The sequence below is a fragment of the Melopsittacus undulatus genome, chromosome 5 (assembly GCF_012275295.1).
Source record: "Melopsittacus undulatus isolate bMelUnd1 chromosome 5, bMelUnd1.mat.Z, whole genome shotgun sequence".
NCBI classification, from domain to species: Eukaryota; Metazoa; Chordata; class Aves; order Psittaciformes; family Psittaculidae; genus Melopsittacus; species Melopsittacus undulatus.
This window is the reverse complement of record NC_047531.1, coordinates 38512272-38525209: the sequence shown is the minus strand read 5'-3', so window position 1 is coordinate 38525209 and position 12938 is coordinate 38512272. Positions and strand designations below refer to the sequence as shown.

General features: G+C 40.1%; 1 protein-coding gene across 1 annotated transcript in view; it reads left to right on the top strand.

The window, feature by feature from the left end:
• PTPRR (protein tyrosine phosphatase receptor type R) overlaps positions 1 to 12938 on the top strand; it is a 145316-nt gene that overhangs the window by 72455 nt on the left and 59923 nt on the right. Inside the window, 3 exon segments of the mRNA XM_013127333.3 lie at positions 308 to 421; positions 3691 to 3846; positions 11197 to 11307. Coding sequence (XP_012982787.3) covers positions 308 to 421; positions 3691 to 3846; positions 11197 to 11307 — 381 coding nt within the window.

Genomic DNA, 12938 nt, shown 5'->3' with positions numbered 1-12938 from the left:
CTTTTTAATGTAGCAATTTTTAATGTAATAGCTGTGTTCACTTGAACACTATATCTTGCCCAAGGAATTTAGCCAAAAACCTCTGGAAACTCTTTTGAATGTAGTTGAGGAAAGGTGGTACTTCGCTAACGAGAAGCATTTAAGATGCTTAAATTTTCCTTTGGACTTGTTCCTTACTTCAATGCAATACACTGCACGGATTATTATTCTCGGAAAAAAACAATTAACAAACAGTTGCAGAGATCAGTCATCTTGAGAACTGAGTGTGCTGAGCAAGGATTTCATTTGAACTGGTTTTGTTTTTCAGACACTGCAAATGGATGTAAACAAGCTGAATATCACGTTGCTCCGGATATTTCGCCAAGGAGTGGCAGCAGCACTAGGACTGTTACCTCAGCAAGTTCATATCAACAGACTCATTGTAAGTACCAAAGGGCTATGTACAATAAAATGTATCAGGTTACTTTGAATTCTCTTAAATTTATTTTCCTGTCACTATGGAAAAGTGCAATAAAATAGGATGGAAAAATACTTTTTTTTCTAATGTTTGAACTGCACTACAAAAAAATAGATCTCCATTACAAAATGATTTAAATTTTCTTTTGAAAGGAAAGCATTCTCAGTTGCAATCTGGAAAAAAATTAAATCAGATAAACTTCTTTTGTGTCATGTTCATAAGCAGATTGCTTATCCCTTAGTTTTCATTCCAGTGCAGTTCAACATCACATTCACTGAGAAACCTTTATCATGGGGCTTTTTTTTCTCAAAGGTGGAATATTGCTCAAAAAAGTACATATGATTCTGCCTTTCAAAGGCATCTTCACTATCTATCCTCAGATTGCCCTCACAATGTTAATATTCGTGTTCTTAAATACAGCTGTAACAATGCATGCTCAAAAATTATCTTGCAGACTATGGTATTGTATTTGCAAAACATGGCAAAAAATTTGCTTCTAATAAGAATGACTATTGAAAGCAATTGCCATTGTGTGGTTTTCTGTTAAGAGCATGGATTCTTAATACTGTTGTTTTTTTATGACAGTTTTGCCATGAATCAAGAAAAACCCCAACATCATGTGTGTATTGCATTCAATTCACATTGCAGAGGGAAGAAGAGTTATTTTGTTTTATTCTGCATGCAGGTTGAATATTAGGGAAGAAAACTGACAGCTTCAGCATAAAAGTGTTTCCTGCCTCAATACCTTGATAGGATTTTATACATCAAAAAGGATTATAAAATTGCTTCAAATAATATCTCTGTGAGAAAGGATCACACAAGAAATACAGCGGAAAAGATCAATAGGAACGCAATGCAGCCCTTTTAATGTTTGCGAGGGACGTCACTCAGTTGTGACAAGTGATGCTAAATCTCCTTTGTCCCTTCCATTAACCAGAATGAAAGGTTGAAAGACATATTCACAGAAGAGCACAATTAAATGAGAAATGTTCCAAAGTTTGGGATGTGTATTTCAACACACAAAGTCACTTTCTTACTATGCTCTGTGGAAGTTATGTAACTAAGCAGAAGAAAAATGCTGTTTATTTTCCTACTGGCTCCATAGATTTTCTCCTCTAATTTGTGATTTAAGAGAAAAGATAATGTCATTTTGCACCTGCCTATAGCTTAGAATACGGTAAATACAATTAATTAATTAGTCTTAACATCTGCAAAGTCTGCTATGGGTTAATATTTTAGTGATATAAGAAAGAAAGGAAACTTTTGCCCTCTTTGCTCTAAAAATCACAGTCAAAATTCACAAGGATGAAAAATATCTTAGGAGACATTATTCCCACTCTGCATCCAGCATGGGCCAGTTTCTCTCATGCAGAGGGCTGGCAAGCAAGCAGAGGACATCAAAATTCATCTCACCTTACTTCAGCCTAGTCAAAGCTACTCAAGAAGGCTCCCTGTAAAAAAAGTATAGAGAAGGGTAACTGCTAGGAGAGGCACTGAGATCCTGATTATTTTAGGGTGGATTAAATCATTCCCTGGAGGTGCCAGTCTCTCTCCGCTGACTTTCAAGGTAATTCACATGACTTAAGTGAGGTAACCTGATTCCATCCCAAGTGAGCAGCTATCAAGAGTGATGAGGAACCTATCAGCCAAGATGGGGTTGGGCACAAGGAGAGCAGAGTGCGTGCTAGCCTCTCATATAACAACACAGTGTGCCAGGAAATATTCATGGGGCATTTCCAGTGTCTCCTTAACCTTTCCAATAAATCCTCCTCCCATAAAGGCCTTTTAATAGCAGAGGAACTCCTAAAAAGAGAAGGCACAAAATACCAGGGGTGTTGGGGCCATGCTAAGCCTTACCTTGTGCCTGCCAACTACACCCAGAACCAGCCACCTAGCCACATCAGAGACTGAGTAGGACTGCAGCCTCAAATCAGCTTCTTCAGCTGACAAAAGTCTCTGCCCTGAACCGGTGGTCCAGACCTGTAGGTGTGTTTTCCCTTCTTATAACCTTGCTGATCTGTGTAGTCCCACCAGTAGCTAAAGTCCTTACTAATCTTATCAAGCAGATGGGCCAGCAGCACATGTGAGAGCACAGAGGGCAGATTTCAGGTAAACATGTTTGAAAGTGTCCCTTTCCATGCAAATCTACCCTGAATGCACAGTTAGGTATTCTAAAAATAGCAAAAGATGTCTTTTTCTTCACTTCAGAAAAGTTAATGATGCACATTCAAGGTGAAGGGAAGGAGGTGGGGAAATTGTGATTATCCTAGTTTGAACCAATCTCTCCCATCCCATAATGAATAGCAAATAACCAGACTGGTTCTTGCCTGTGCAGGCATCAATGGAGGTAGCTCCATGCTTACATTGCATGTGTGGAATCCCCGACGTCTGGACTCTACATCACAGCCATGGCGAAGTTGGCCATAGCCCTGGGAAATCCAGGTTCCAAAACTCTCTTTTGGACATCAGCACTGTCTGGACCACTGGTCTCAGGTGTTTTTCTAGGCTATCATGACCAGAGGAACCCTCTGGCAGTCTTTACTTTTGCTCCCTCGTGACAGAGTGGTATCTCTAATACAGCACCCCTTGGGCTACCAGGACTGCATCACAGACACCTGGGCAGGAATTAATAGAGGGGAGAGTAGGAATTCTCAACTTACCTATTAAATGTAAACACAGCTTTTCTGGTCCTTTCATCTTGTTGTGCCTTTTTAAGGAGTTGCACTGCAGTCGATTAAAAGGACTTTATTCTTCACTGTGGTATATGTCTGCAATGTTTTGGCATGGGATTAGAAAGCAGTTCCAGAATACCACACTATTCTATTAAGCATTCCTGTTTTAAAATGACCTTCTAAAATAATGATGCATTTCAAATCAGACAACTGTCTGATAAAACCACTGCTGGCACTTTGCCCTTGTCCCCATCTTGTAGCTCCTTCCCTAATCATGTTACATTGGCCTGTCTCATTTAATGGTACTAGACTTAGGAAGAGGGTATTCTGGTAATAGTGAATGGGACAAAGCTCATGTGCCTGCATATGGTAATTGCATCTTCTTGCACAGTCAACTGGGATTTAAGGAGTCAAGGAATAGGTATACTCTCCTCACAGAGCAGGTTACAGTCTTTATATTCTATACTTTCATTTAAAGAATTATAGATACAATCTATAGACAGCAGAGGCTATCTAATCTCAGATCCTTCTTATGATTCTGTATTGTTTTTATTTTCCTAGGGAAAGAAGAACTGTGTGGAACTGTTTGTATCCCCACTGAATAGAAAGCCAGGAATTTCTGAGGCTCTCCCATCTGAAGAAGTGCTGCGTTCCCTTAATATCAACATTTTGCATCAGAGTTTATCCCAGTTTGGAATAACAGAGGTCTCTCCTGAGGTTGGTTATCAATTTTCTAATTGAGTAGGCAACAACAGATTAGGCAGTTATTACATCACTGGTAGTTTTCAGTCTGGGTTTCTTAAGAATGAGGGAGAAATTGTGTAAGCTAAGATGGCATTACTGCTGATATCACATACGTGGCCACATCACATTGCATTTTCTTTCATGTCTTAGAAGCACTTACTTTATAAAGACCTGCAGTATTCAGTGCAAGGTATAATAACTTCAAACGTATTATCAAGAATCAGCATTTTCCATGGAAGTTCCCATTTTGACAGAGATGTCTATGTCCAAAACAATGGAAAAAAGGAGAGGTTCTGATGAGCTGTATTACTCCCTATGGATAAAGACTTACTGTTTTTTTTTTACATCCAAAACTGTGCTTGAGCCATTGCTGAGTTAGTACTGGCTGTTATGTTCACTTGTATATCTACTGATTAGAAATCCTTTTGCTCATTTTAAGTATGCTAATTTTGTTTAAGAATCTGGAAGATGGTTTTGCTGCAAAAAAATAAAACATAAAACCAAAGCCAGTTTAAAGCAATTTTAGATGCCCTCCTACAGCAGCCTGCCACTATGAAAACTGAGTGGATTCTCAGGCTTTAGCTGTTCTGACACAAAATGAAGCCAAGCAGCACTGTCCAGAAGTCAGATCAGGTCTTTAAATTGTATATCAGTGACCTGAGCTAAGATTCCTTTAGGTCAGAATTTCCTTTGTTACTGAAGCACATGACACTGATGGTTGTGATAGATGCAATTATCTGTTCCAATTACTTCAGTTACAAATAACACTTCAGGTAGGCATAGGACAAGAACATACATGAATAATAGATGAATGGAGAAATGCCATCAAGCTATGAAGAGATGCTGAAAAAAAACCCAGTACTGAACAGATCTCATCTGGAGTTAGATATATTTCAAGAAGTTGGAGTGCTTAGGTGTTTGAATTTTCTGTCTGGAAAAAAAAATGCAGACAACCAGATGGAATCATTTAGAAAGGGATTATTAGAATGGAAGTTGTGCAGACTCTAACTTCTTCTAATATGAGAGACCAGAGATTATTTTAATATTTCAGTTCTAGCAGATTATACAGCTAGAAAATCACGCAGCTTTTCGCTGTTATTCCTTTTGGATTTCAAGAAATTGTTTACATGTTTAAAACTTCAGAGAAAACAGCTACTAAAATACAATATATAATCTTTACTTGCTTGGCTACTTACCAGTAATTTACTCTTCTCTCAACTTGCTCTAAGAACAAATCATTCCAAACAAAGTAACAGCAAAGAAAATCAAAACAGGCAAACCTTTGAAGGAAGATATAGTTACGCAAAGCTTTAGATATCTTTGACACATTATTTTACACATTGTGTGGTTGTGTATTTAATCCTAGTTAAATAACGAGCTAATAAATTGTGCACTCTTCCACCAAAGAGTCTGAATGCTTCACAACCAGTATCGTGTGTACACTATCAGTTTATCTGTGCAGAAAGGAAACTTTATCCACATCTTTCTAGCTGGGTGGCTGACACAGAGGTGTTAGGGCTGGAATTTGTCTTCTTTTTTAGCTGCCTATTTCAGTATGAGCTGCTGACGGCTTGAAAGTCTACTAGTTTTCTCTGCAGTAAAAAGGAAGAGTTACATTTGACAGGCTGTTCATCTTGTCTCTGAGACATCTCTCCTGAGATTCCTTGGTTGACTCTTTCTAACAAGGCTTAAACTAGACCCCCTAGCTGTAGAGGATTAATGGGGGGGGAGATTACCCTCTCCTAAGAAACTTTACCAAGATTATATGGGAAAACTCAAGTGTAAAACTGAAGCTCTCTGCTTAAATTCTCAGCCCATGTGATGCCATAAGCACCAGAAGTCTCAGTGGATGTAGGTGACTGGAAATACATTTCCATTCAGTCCAGTAATAATTTACCAGTTCAAATCTGCTGATGCATTAAATATATTAATGTATTTTAATTAAATTGCCTTTCTCAAAATTCATATCCTAGTTTCTTAAACTGCAGTAGCTGAAGGAGCAGGTTCCCTATATGCCTTTGCTGTGGGAACCACTAGAGTCCTTTGCTGCCTGGTGTAGAACAGGACATGTACTGGTGGGAATGTGAAAAAATTAATTTAATGGAGTCATTGCCATTTCAGGAATCCAGGGCAATGGCAATACCTTCCATATGTCCTCTCTCTTCCAATAGCCTACTGTAGTTGTAGCATTTGCTTTTTTGTTATGGTCTTAAGTTGGTGTCTGAAGTTGGGTTCAGGGTTGTATTCTGCTTCACAGTGTGTGTCAGGGCCAGGAGCAGACTTCCCAGAACAAACTATTGAATTGATGCTTCTTTGTGGGATCACATTCAATGACTCAGGCAGTCCATGGTATTGTAGTGTGGGAATCACGACTTCCTAATGGCTTTAAATTGTGCTTGGAGAGGGATTTCAGAACTTAGTAAAGAGAACTTGAAGTGGTTTTGAACAACAAAAATAACTGAAGTTACAGTAAGTAAAAGAAAGGTTACTTTTTTTTGAGAGATAATTTAACTGCCAGCTGGGAGATACGGCACTGAAGGGGAAATTTCCAGAAATCATGACAGAATTATGCAGTCTGAAAATGTGCTGTTACAGCCTCCTTGCACAAAGCTTCAGTTGGTTGCCTTTGAAGTGTGTGATATTAACTTCTTAGGGAAGAAATCAAAGGAAGCAGTCATGCACTTAAAGCATACAGAAACCATAAGTCATTGTAAGGACAGCTGATCAAAACCAATAGCTTAGAAATTACAACAGCCTAGACCGAGAGGGGCTCCTGGGAGCAAAGCAGAGCATAAGCACGTTCTCCTGCCATCAGCCAAGGTAGATGTAACATCACATCTGCACAGGTGCACCCAGAGCAGGTCAGGAGCCCTGCAGGCTTCCCAAATTTGACATGAAATCACAACACTGAATTGCACATGCGTGTAAGGTACAGTCAGGGGAGGCTTTGTCATGGGACACACCAAGTGGCTCTTATCCACTGTCCTGGGAGGACACTGGATCAGTGTCTGAGAGGTCATGCATGTTCCTGCATGTTTTCACTGTTGGTGGAAGTGATTTCTTGGCAGACTTTCCTAACCTGCCTTAGATAACATAGTCAAAATAGCAGAAAAAAAACCCAAAGTGAAGTTCAGGTTACATAAAAGGAAGAAGTTCTTTACTGTGAGGGTGGTGAGGCACTGGAATAGGTTGCCCAAAGAAGTGGTAAATGCTTCATCTCTGGCACTGTTCAAGGCCAGGCTGGACAAAGCCTTGGGTGGCATGGTTTAGTGTGAGGTGTCCCTGCCCATGGCAGGGGGTTTGAGCTGGATAATCTTAAGATCCTTTCCAACCCTAGCCATTCTATGATTTTATGAGTCTAGGATAAGTTGGATCCCCAGCTCCCTGCAAACTTTCCTTTGAGCTCAGAATGACAGCTTGCCATCCTTTCATTAGTGTTTTATCCCAAGGAACTAATAGGGGTTAACAGACCAAATCTGTAAATTCACCTATTTTCCAGTGCAGACTAGCCTTTCTTGGTCGTTCCTGCTACCTTGGCAGGATGTTTCAGTCATAGACTTTACAATGACTACTTACTTCCATTTTAATGTCTTAATAGATATATATGTATATATATATATAAAATAATTTCTCTAAACGCATTTGTTCCAGTTCAGACCAAAGCAGATACCTGTGCAGGCACTCTTCCATAAGATTAGTGATAGCGTGGGATTGTTAAGAATACATTGACTCTTCCCCACATTGAATTATACTGATTTTAAACTATTTAAATTAACTTGGCTAATTCTGCCTGAATGACTCACCTGATTGCAGATACTCCTTAGGGAATGGCATCAAACACTTGGTGATGAAGCTCTTGAGGATGTACATGATGACGAGCTTTCCTTCCTGAAGCCAAGATTACTCTGGTACCTGATGGTGCCTGAGCTACTGGAACTCCTCTTGCCATTTCACCTGCTCTGGTATTCCCCTGCCTTTATCAGGGCTTTTTGCAGCTTGATCTGAGTTTATCTTCCTGCCCGCTGATGGCAGTGGTACATTCCCACTCCTCAAAAAACTATCCAAAAGTCTTAGTGGATTCTCAGGCAGGAAGAGGTTCCCAGATAAGTGAGGGAAGTGTGGAGTAACACCAGACAGTTGAGCCACAGAAAGCACATCTTCATGTGGGAGGCTCATTGCCCATGGTCATGGACAGGAGTCCTCTCAATGGGGTAATGGCTTTAAACTGAAAAATGGTAGATTTAGATTAGGTATTAGGGAAAAAATCTTCACTATGAAGGTGGTGAGGCACTGGAACAAGTTATCCAGTGAAGCTGTGGCTTCCCCATCCCTGGCTTCCTCATCCCTTCCTTCCCCCTGTACAGGGCTTGGAGCAACCTGGTCTAGTGGAAAGTGTCCCTACCCATGTAGGGAGGCTGGAACTAGAAGGTCTTTAAGGTCCCTTCAAACACAAACCATTCTATGGTTCTATGATTAGCCGATCCTGCAAGCTTGTTTCCTGGGTGCCAACAATTTGTAGTGACTGTGGCAGCTGCCATCCCTCTTACCAGTTTTCCCAAGTCAAGGAACAAAGTTCTGAATGAGCAGCACTGACGTTTCAGAAAGCAGTTCCTTATCATGGTTGTGAGATGATTCATTTACTGAAGGTCAAAGCCTCTTCTGTCATTAGGGAGCAGCTTAAGCAACGATACTGCTGTCCTGCGGTTAGATTCAGGGAAGAGTCATCCTTGCTTAGGTGAAAGTACTAGTAAAGTGTTTCAAAATGGTGTGTCAGATAAGTTTAAGTTGTGGCATACATTTCTTTGAACTTTATTTTTAGAAAGACAAATCAGGGAATCTGAACATACAGACATCATAGAGATCAATTCTCTTAGTATTAACTCAGCAATGTGTACGAAGTCTGTTATAAAATATTTTAAGTTTTGTGACGCTAGTGAATTAGCTTTAATTTTAGTGCCTCATTTTGTCATTGAGTGAAAAAATCCTATTCATTCTTCATTTAGTTTTCAGTGTATTTGTCCTTTCAGTGGAAAGGTACAAAAAAAAAACCCAAATCCGTTTACTCACTTACAAAAGGTCAGCACAGCCAATTCCCCTTCAGCTCCTGTTTTATATCTGGATTTCCTCCTGAGAGATCTGAAACACCGGAAAGCCATCAGGTAACCCACCCAGGGTCAAACAGTTTATAGCTAATGGGCCAGAGCTGCAGCTGCTTCTGTCACTGTGGGATTCCCATGGAGCTCAATAGGAGGAGTGCTGAGTGCAGAGCAGCTGTAGATTTGGGCTGTGAGCCAGTACTGGGACCTGCGTCCTGTGCCATAAGCACAGCAGAAGAACCTCGCTGTGCTGAGCTGGCAGATTGCATGGGGAGCTGCACCCTGCTGGAGTGGCAACGCTGTCTGAATGTGTCCAGGAACAGTTTCTGCAGAAATATTTGGCAGGATTTCCAGTTTATCTTTGAAAGCCCTCACTAAACATCAGACTGACACTCAGAAACCTTGTTAAACTGTGATGCCTGCAATACGTTTAAGCCCAGACCACGAAACACTACATGATTACACACACAGACAAATATACTAATTATACAAGGTTTGTTTCTGAAATTTAGCAGAAGAGGGTGAAGGATTTACCTGGGGCTATAACTTCCAAAGAAAACTCTTCTTTGTTATGCTTTCAGTTCTAAAGCAGTCAACTCCTGGTTATACACAGGCATTTTTTTTAGCAATCAAGTCTTCATAAGTTAACCCTTATACCAAATACTTCTCTAAATGTTTGCATTCTGGGGCAGTATGATCTGTGAATTGTCATGCATCTGCACTGACTTTAATGTCCATTGTCCTGGCCCTTTTCAAAGCAATCAGGGCACAAACCTATGCGGAAAGGAGGATCATGAAAACTCCAGAGGGATTCGTCATGCAGCAGGATTTGTCAACTTGTCCTCTGTTCCCCAGGCCATGATCTTCTCCTCAGCAAGCCTTTCTGCATGCATTCAACTTCATAATGACTTAAGATGTTTGGGAAGCGGATGGACACAGGAAGTTTGCTTGACATATGAACTGTTCAAAAGATCAGGCTAATCAGTGGCTTAGCAGACATTGGAGCATGCAGCACCCATGTAAAGTGCTAGAGGGTCCCTTCAGTTACACAGGTCCAGTGAGCAGCCACTCATCTCTAAAGAGAGGAACTCTTTCCTCTGTGGAAAACTCACAGTCCTCTTACTCAGTGCCCCTAGAGAGAAAAAAGGCCACCTTGTGACAGAAGACAGCTCACTAATTAAACAAGAAGTTTAATTAAAGCCATGAGGGAATTTCAGCAAAAGGGAAGCATCAAGACATTGAATATTTACAGTGGAAACCAGAACTTGACAAAAGTAGTTTTTACTCAGTCTGAGAACTGTACTGAAAATACACAATTAAGAAGAGCAAGTATCCAAAAACTGGGAAAACGATGTCTACTGAACTGTGGTTGTGGAAGCACAATATGCTATACTTTATTCTAAATAATGTATTGCAGTTAGACTCAGGGTGTGTGTACCCTGTTTCTGCTACCGACTGTTTGGAAACAGTGAAATTCTGGTCATTTATATCTCAGCCAAGTGACCACACTGCAGTAAAGCCAAAAATAAATGCTTTTAGCATTATTAATATTTCATAATTGCCAGGAGTTCTGGAAATGTTAGTGTGCACAGCTGTTTTAGAAATGTACTATTAGCAAGAACCCAAAGATTAAGCAAACAGAGTTGTAGATAGATGGAGAGCAAGATTACTCCAGCAAAAATCAGAATTTTTTACACATGCACATGTGTGTGTGTGCAACCTAAAGGTGCCAGCATTGGAGCTTTCCAGCTCATGAAGGCAAACCAGCAAGTCACCTGCTCTTTGCTCCTGTGTCAAATGTGAGCAGTCGGGAGGCTGTCTTGTGGGCTGGAGATAAGCAGTGGGGAGAAGGAAGCAGGGTGAGCAGTTCTCTCAGCCTTTTTACCTAATGAGCTCGGTAGTTTCCAAGTAAGCTATGGGTCTTGTTTGCTTACCTTCACCCAGCCCATGACTCCTGGTGGAGGATTTTTCTCTCAGCAGCCACGGAGGAGCTCTTGTATCACCTCTTGTGGCACTGGAGCTATAGGTGGCATGCACGCACACAGACACAGGGAGTGTAGGAGAGGTGGGTATGCACATAGCAGCGTTCAAAGTGAGTGCTATATACTGTGGAATGTGAACTGTGACAAAGCTGAGGAGGGTGATTAATGCCTGACAAGAGCTATTTAATCTGCACACGCTATTGTGTGACTTTCTCTTCCTCTTTCTCTTTTATTGTTTCAAAAAGAAAAACGTTTTGCAAGGCCAACATGAAGCAGACAAAATCTGGAGCAAGGAAGGATTTTATGCGGTTGTCATATTTCTCAGCATCTTTGTCATTCTAGTAACTTGTTTAATGGTAAGTTGCCTTTTTACCTTATTTTGCTGTTCTTCATGCTTTTCTCAGTCTGAAGGGTAGAGTCACACATTCTTTACAGCAGAGGTGTTTTCTCAAAGCTGTTAAAAACTCAGCTGCAAGGTAAGAGGTGGTTGTTCTCATAATGCTGTGGAGCCTAAGTTTGAAAAACCACATTTCTTGATATATTTTGAGTTCAACTGAAGAATATAACTAGAAGGAAGCTGAGAAATAAATAATGGACTCCTAAATCTGCAAAATAACTGTGTAGTGACATGAGTGATGACTTTTCAGTCTTCTTACCAAGGTCCCAGGATCCCTGAAGTCACATTAGCTGCCTATATTTCAGTTTTATTGGACAGTAAAAGCAACACCACATTGATACAGTCCTGTCAAGGAACAGTTGTTAGAGTGATGTTGGTATTCACATATTGAATATATGAATTTTACACCAAAATGACTAGTAAGTACATAAAGGATTGATCAGATTTTTGAACAACTTTGCTGTTCACATTGTTCAGTGGCCTGGTTTCTGGGCATTGGACTTCTGGTATGCTGAATATGAGATGTGCAAGGATCACACAGAAGATGGAGAACACAGCACCACCACTGACTTTGATAGGGTAACTTTTGCATTTTTTTCCAATGTTGTCACTTGTTTTCCTTCTCTGAACTGTATATTTCTTCTGGGATGCATGTGAGGGTTTACTTAATTCTATGACAATTCTCAGCATTTATGAATACATAGTATCTTGGGGTCTTTTGTCTTTTGCTTTCTTTTATTTTTCTTTAACCTTAAGATGGATTTACCACTTAGAACCTTAAGATGGAAAGAATGTTTTAAGATGTTACTAAACAATCACATTTATAACAAAATCTTATTTAAGGTTTTCAGGTCTCCCTGAGATTTGAAAAACACTTATTTTCTCACAAAAATTGTTGCTTCATTTTTGTACTGCCTAATCATCTCCATTTCTCCTGGTCATCTCACTCAAAAATGGGAGGGTAGCTCTAGCAGTACTAACTTTTACTCAGACTTTCTACTTTGGAGAAGCAGGTATTTTGGTCATTACTGTCTGTTTAACTGAAAGGGTATAGAAAACACTGTCTGTCCATGTCCTGGTAGTACACAGTATTTTCATTATTGATTTGGAATACATATACGGTATTGGGAATTGAAAACATTGTGGAGGACATTATCAGAACTTAAAATATTCCTAAGGTGCTGTAGAAAACATGGGCAATAACAAGAATATTGCTCTGCAGGGACAAGAGCACTGATCATATGCATCAATGCAATGTAGGAAATACGTGGTAAAGCAACAGTTGTGTAGGAAAGGATCCAGTAATAGTGCAGAGCACACACTGAAGTAAATAAGTAACACCACATTGTTGAAAAAAATATACCACTTGCCCTGGGATGTATAAATGAGCATATGATCTCTGCATCCAGCAATCAACTTGGTGACAAAGAAGAACAAGGAGAAACATGGTGGTTCTCAAACATGGAGAGATTTCAAAGGCTGTGGTGAGGAAGAATACTTTCTCCCCTGGGGTCTGGAAAAGAAGGAATATTTTTGAAAGAATGATTTGGCTCACTCACTAGAAGGAACTTTGTTATTGCATACATGGGT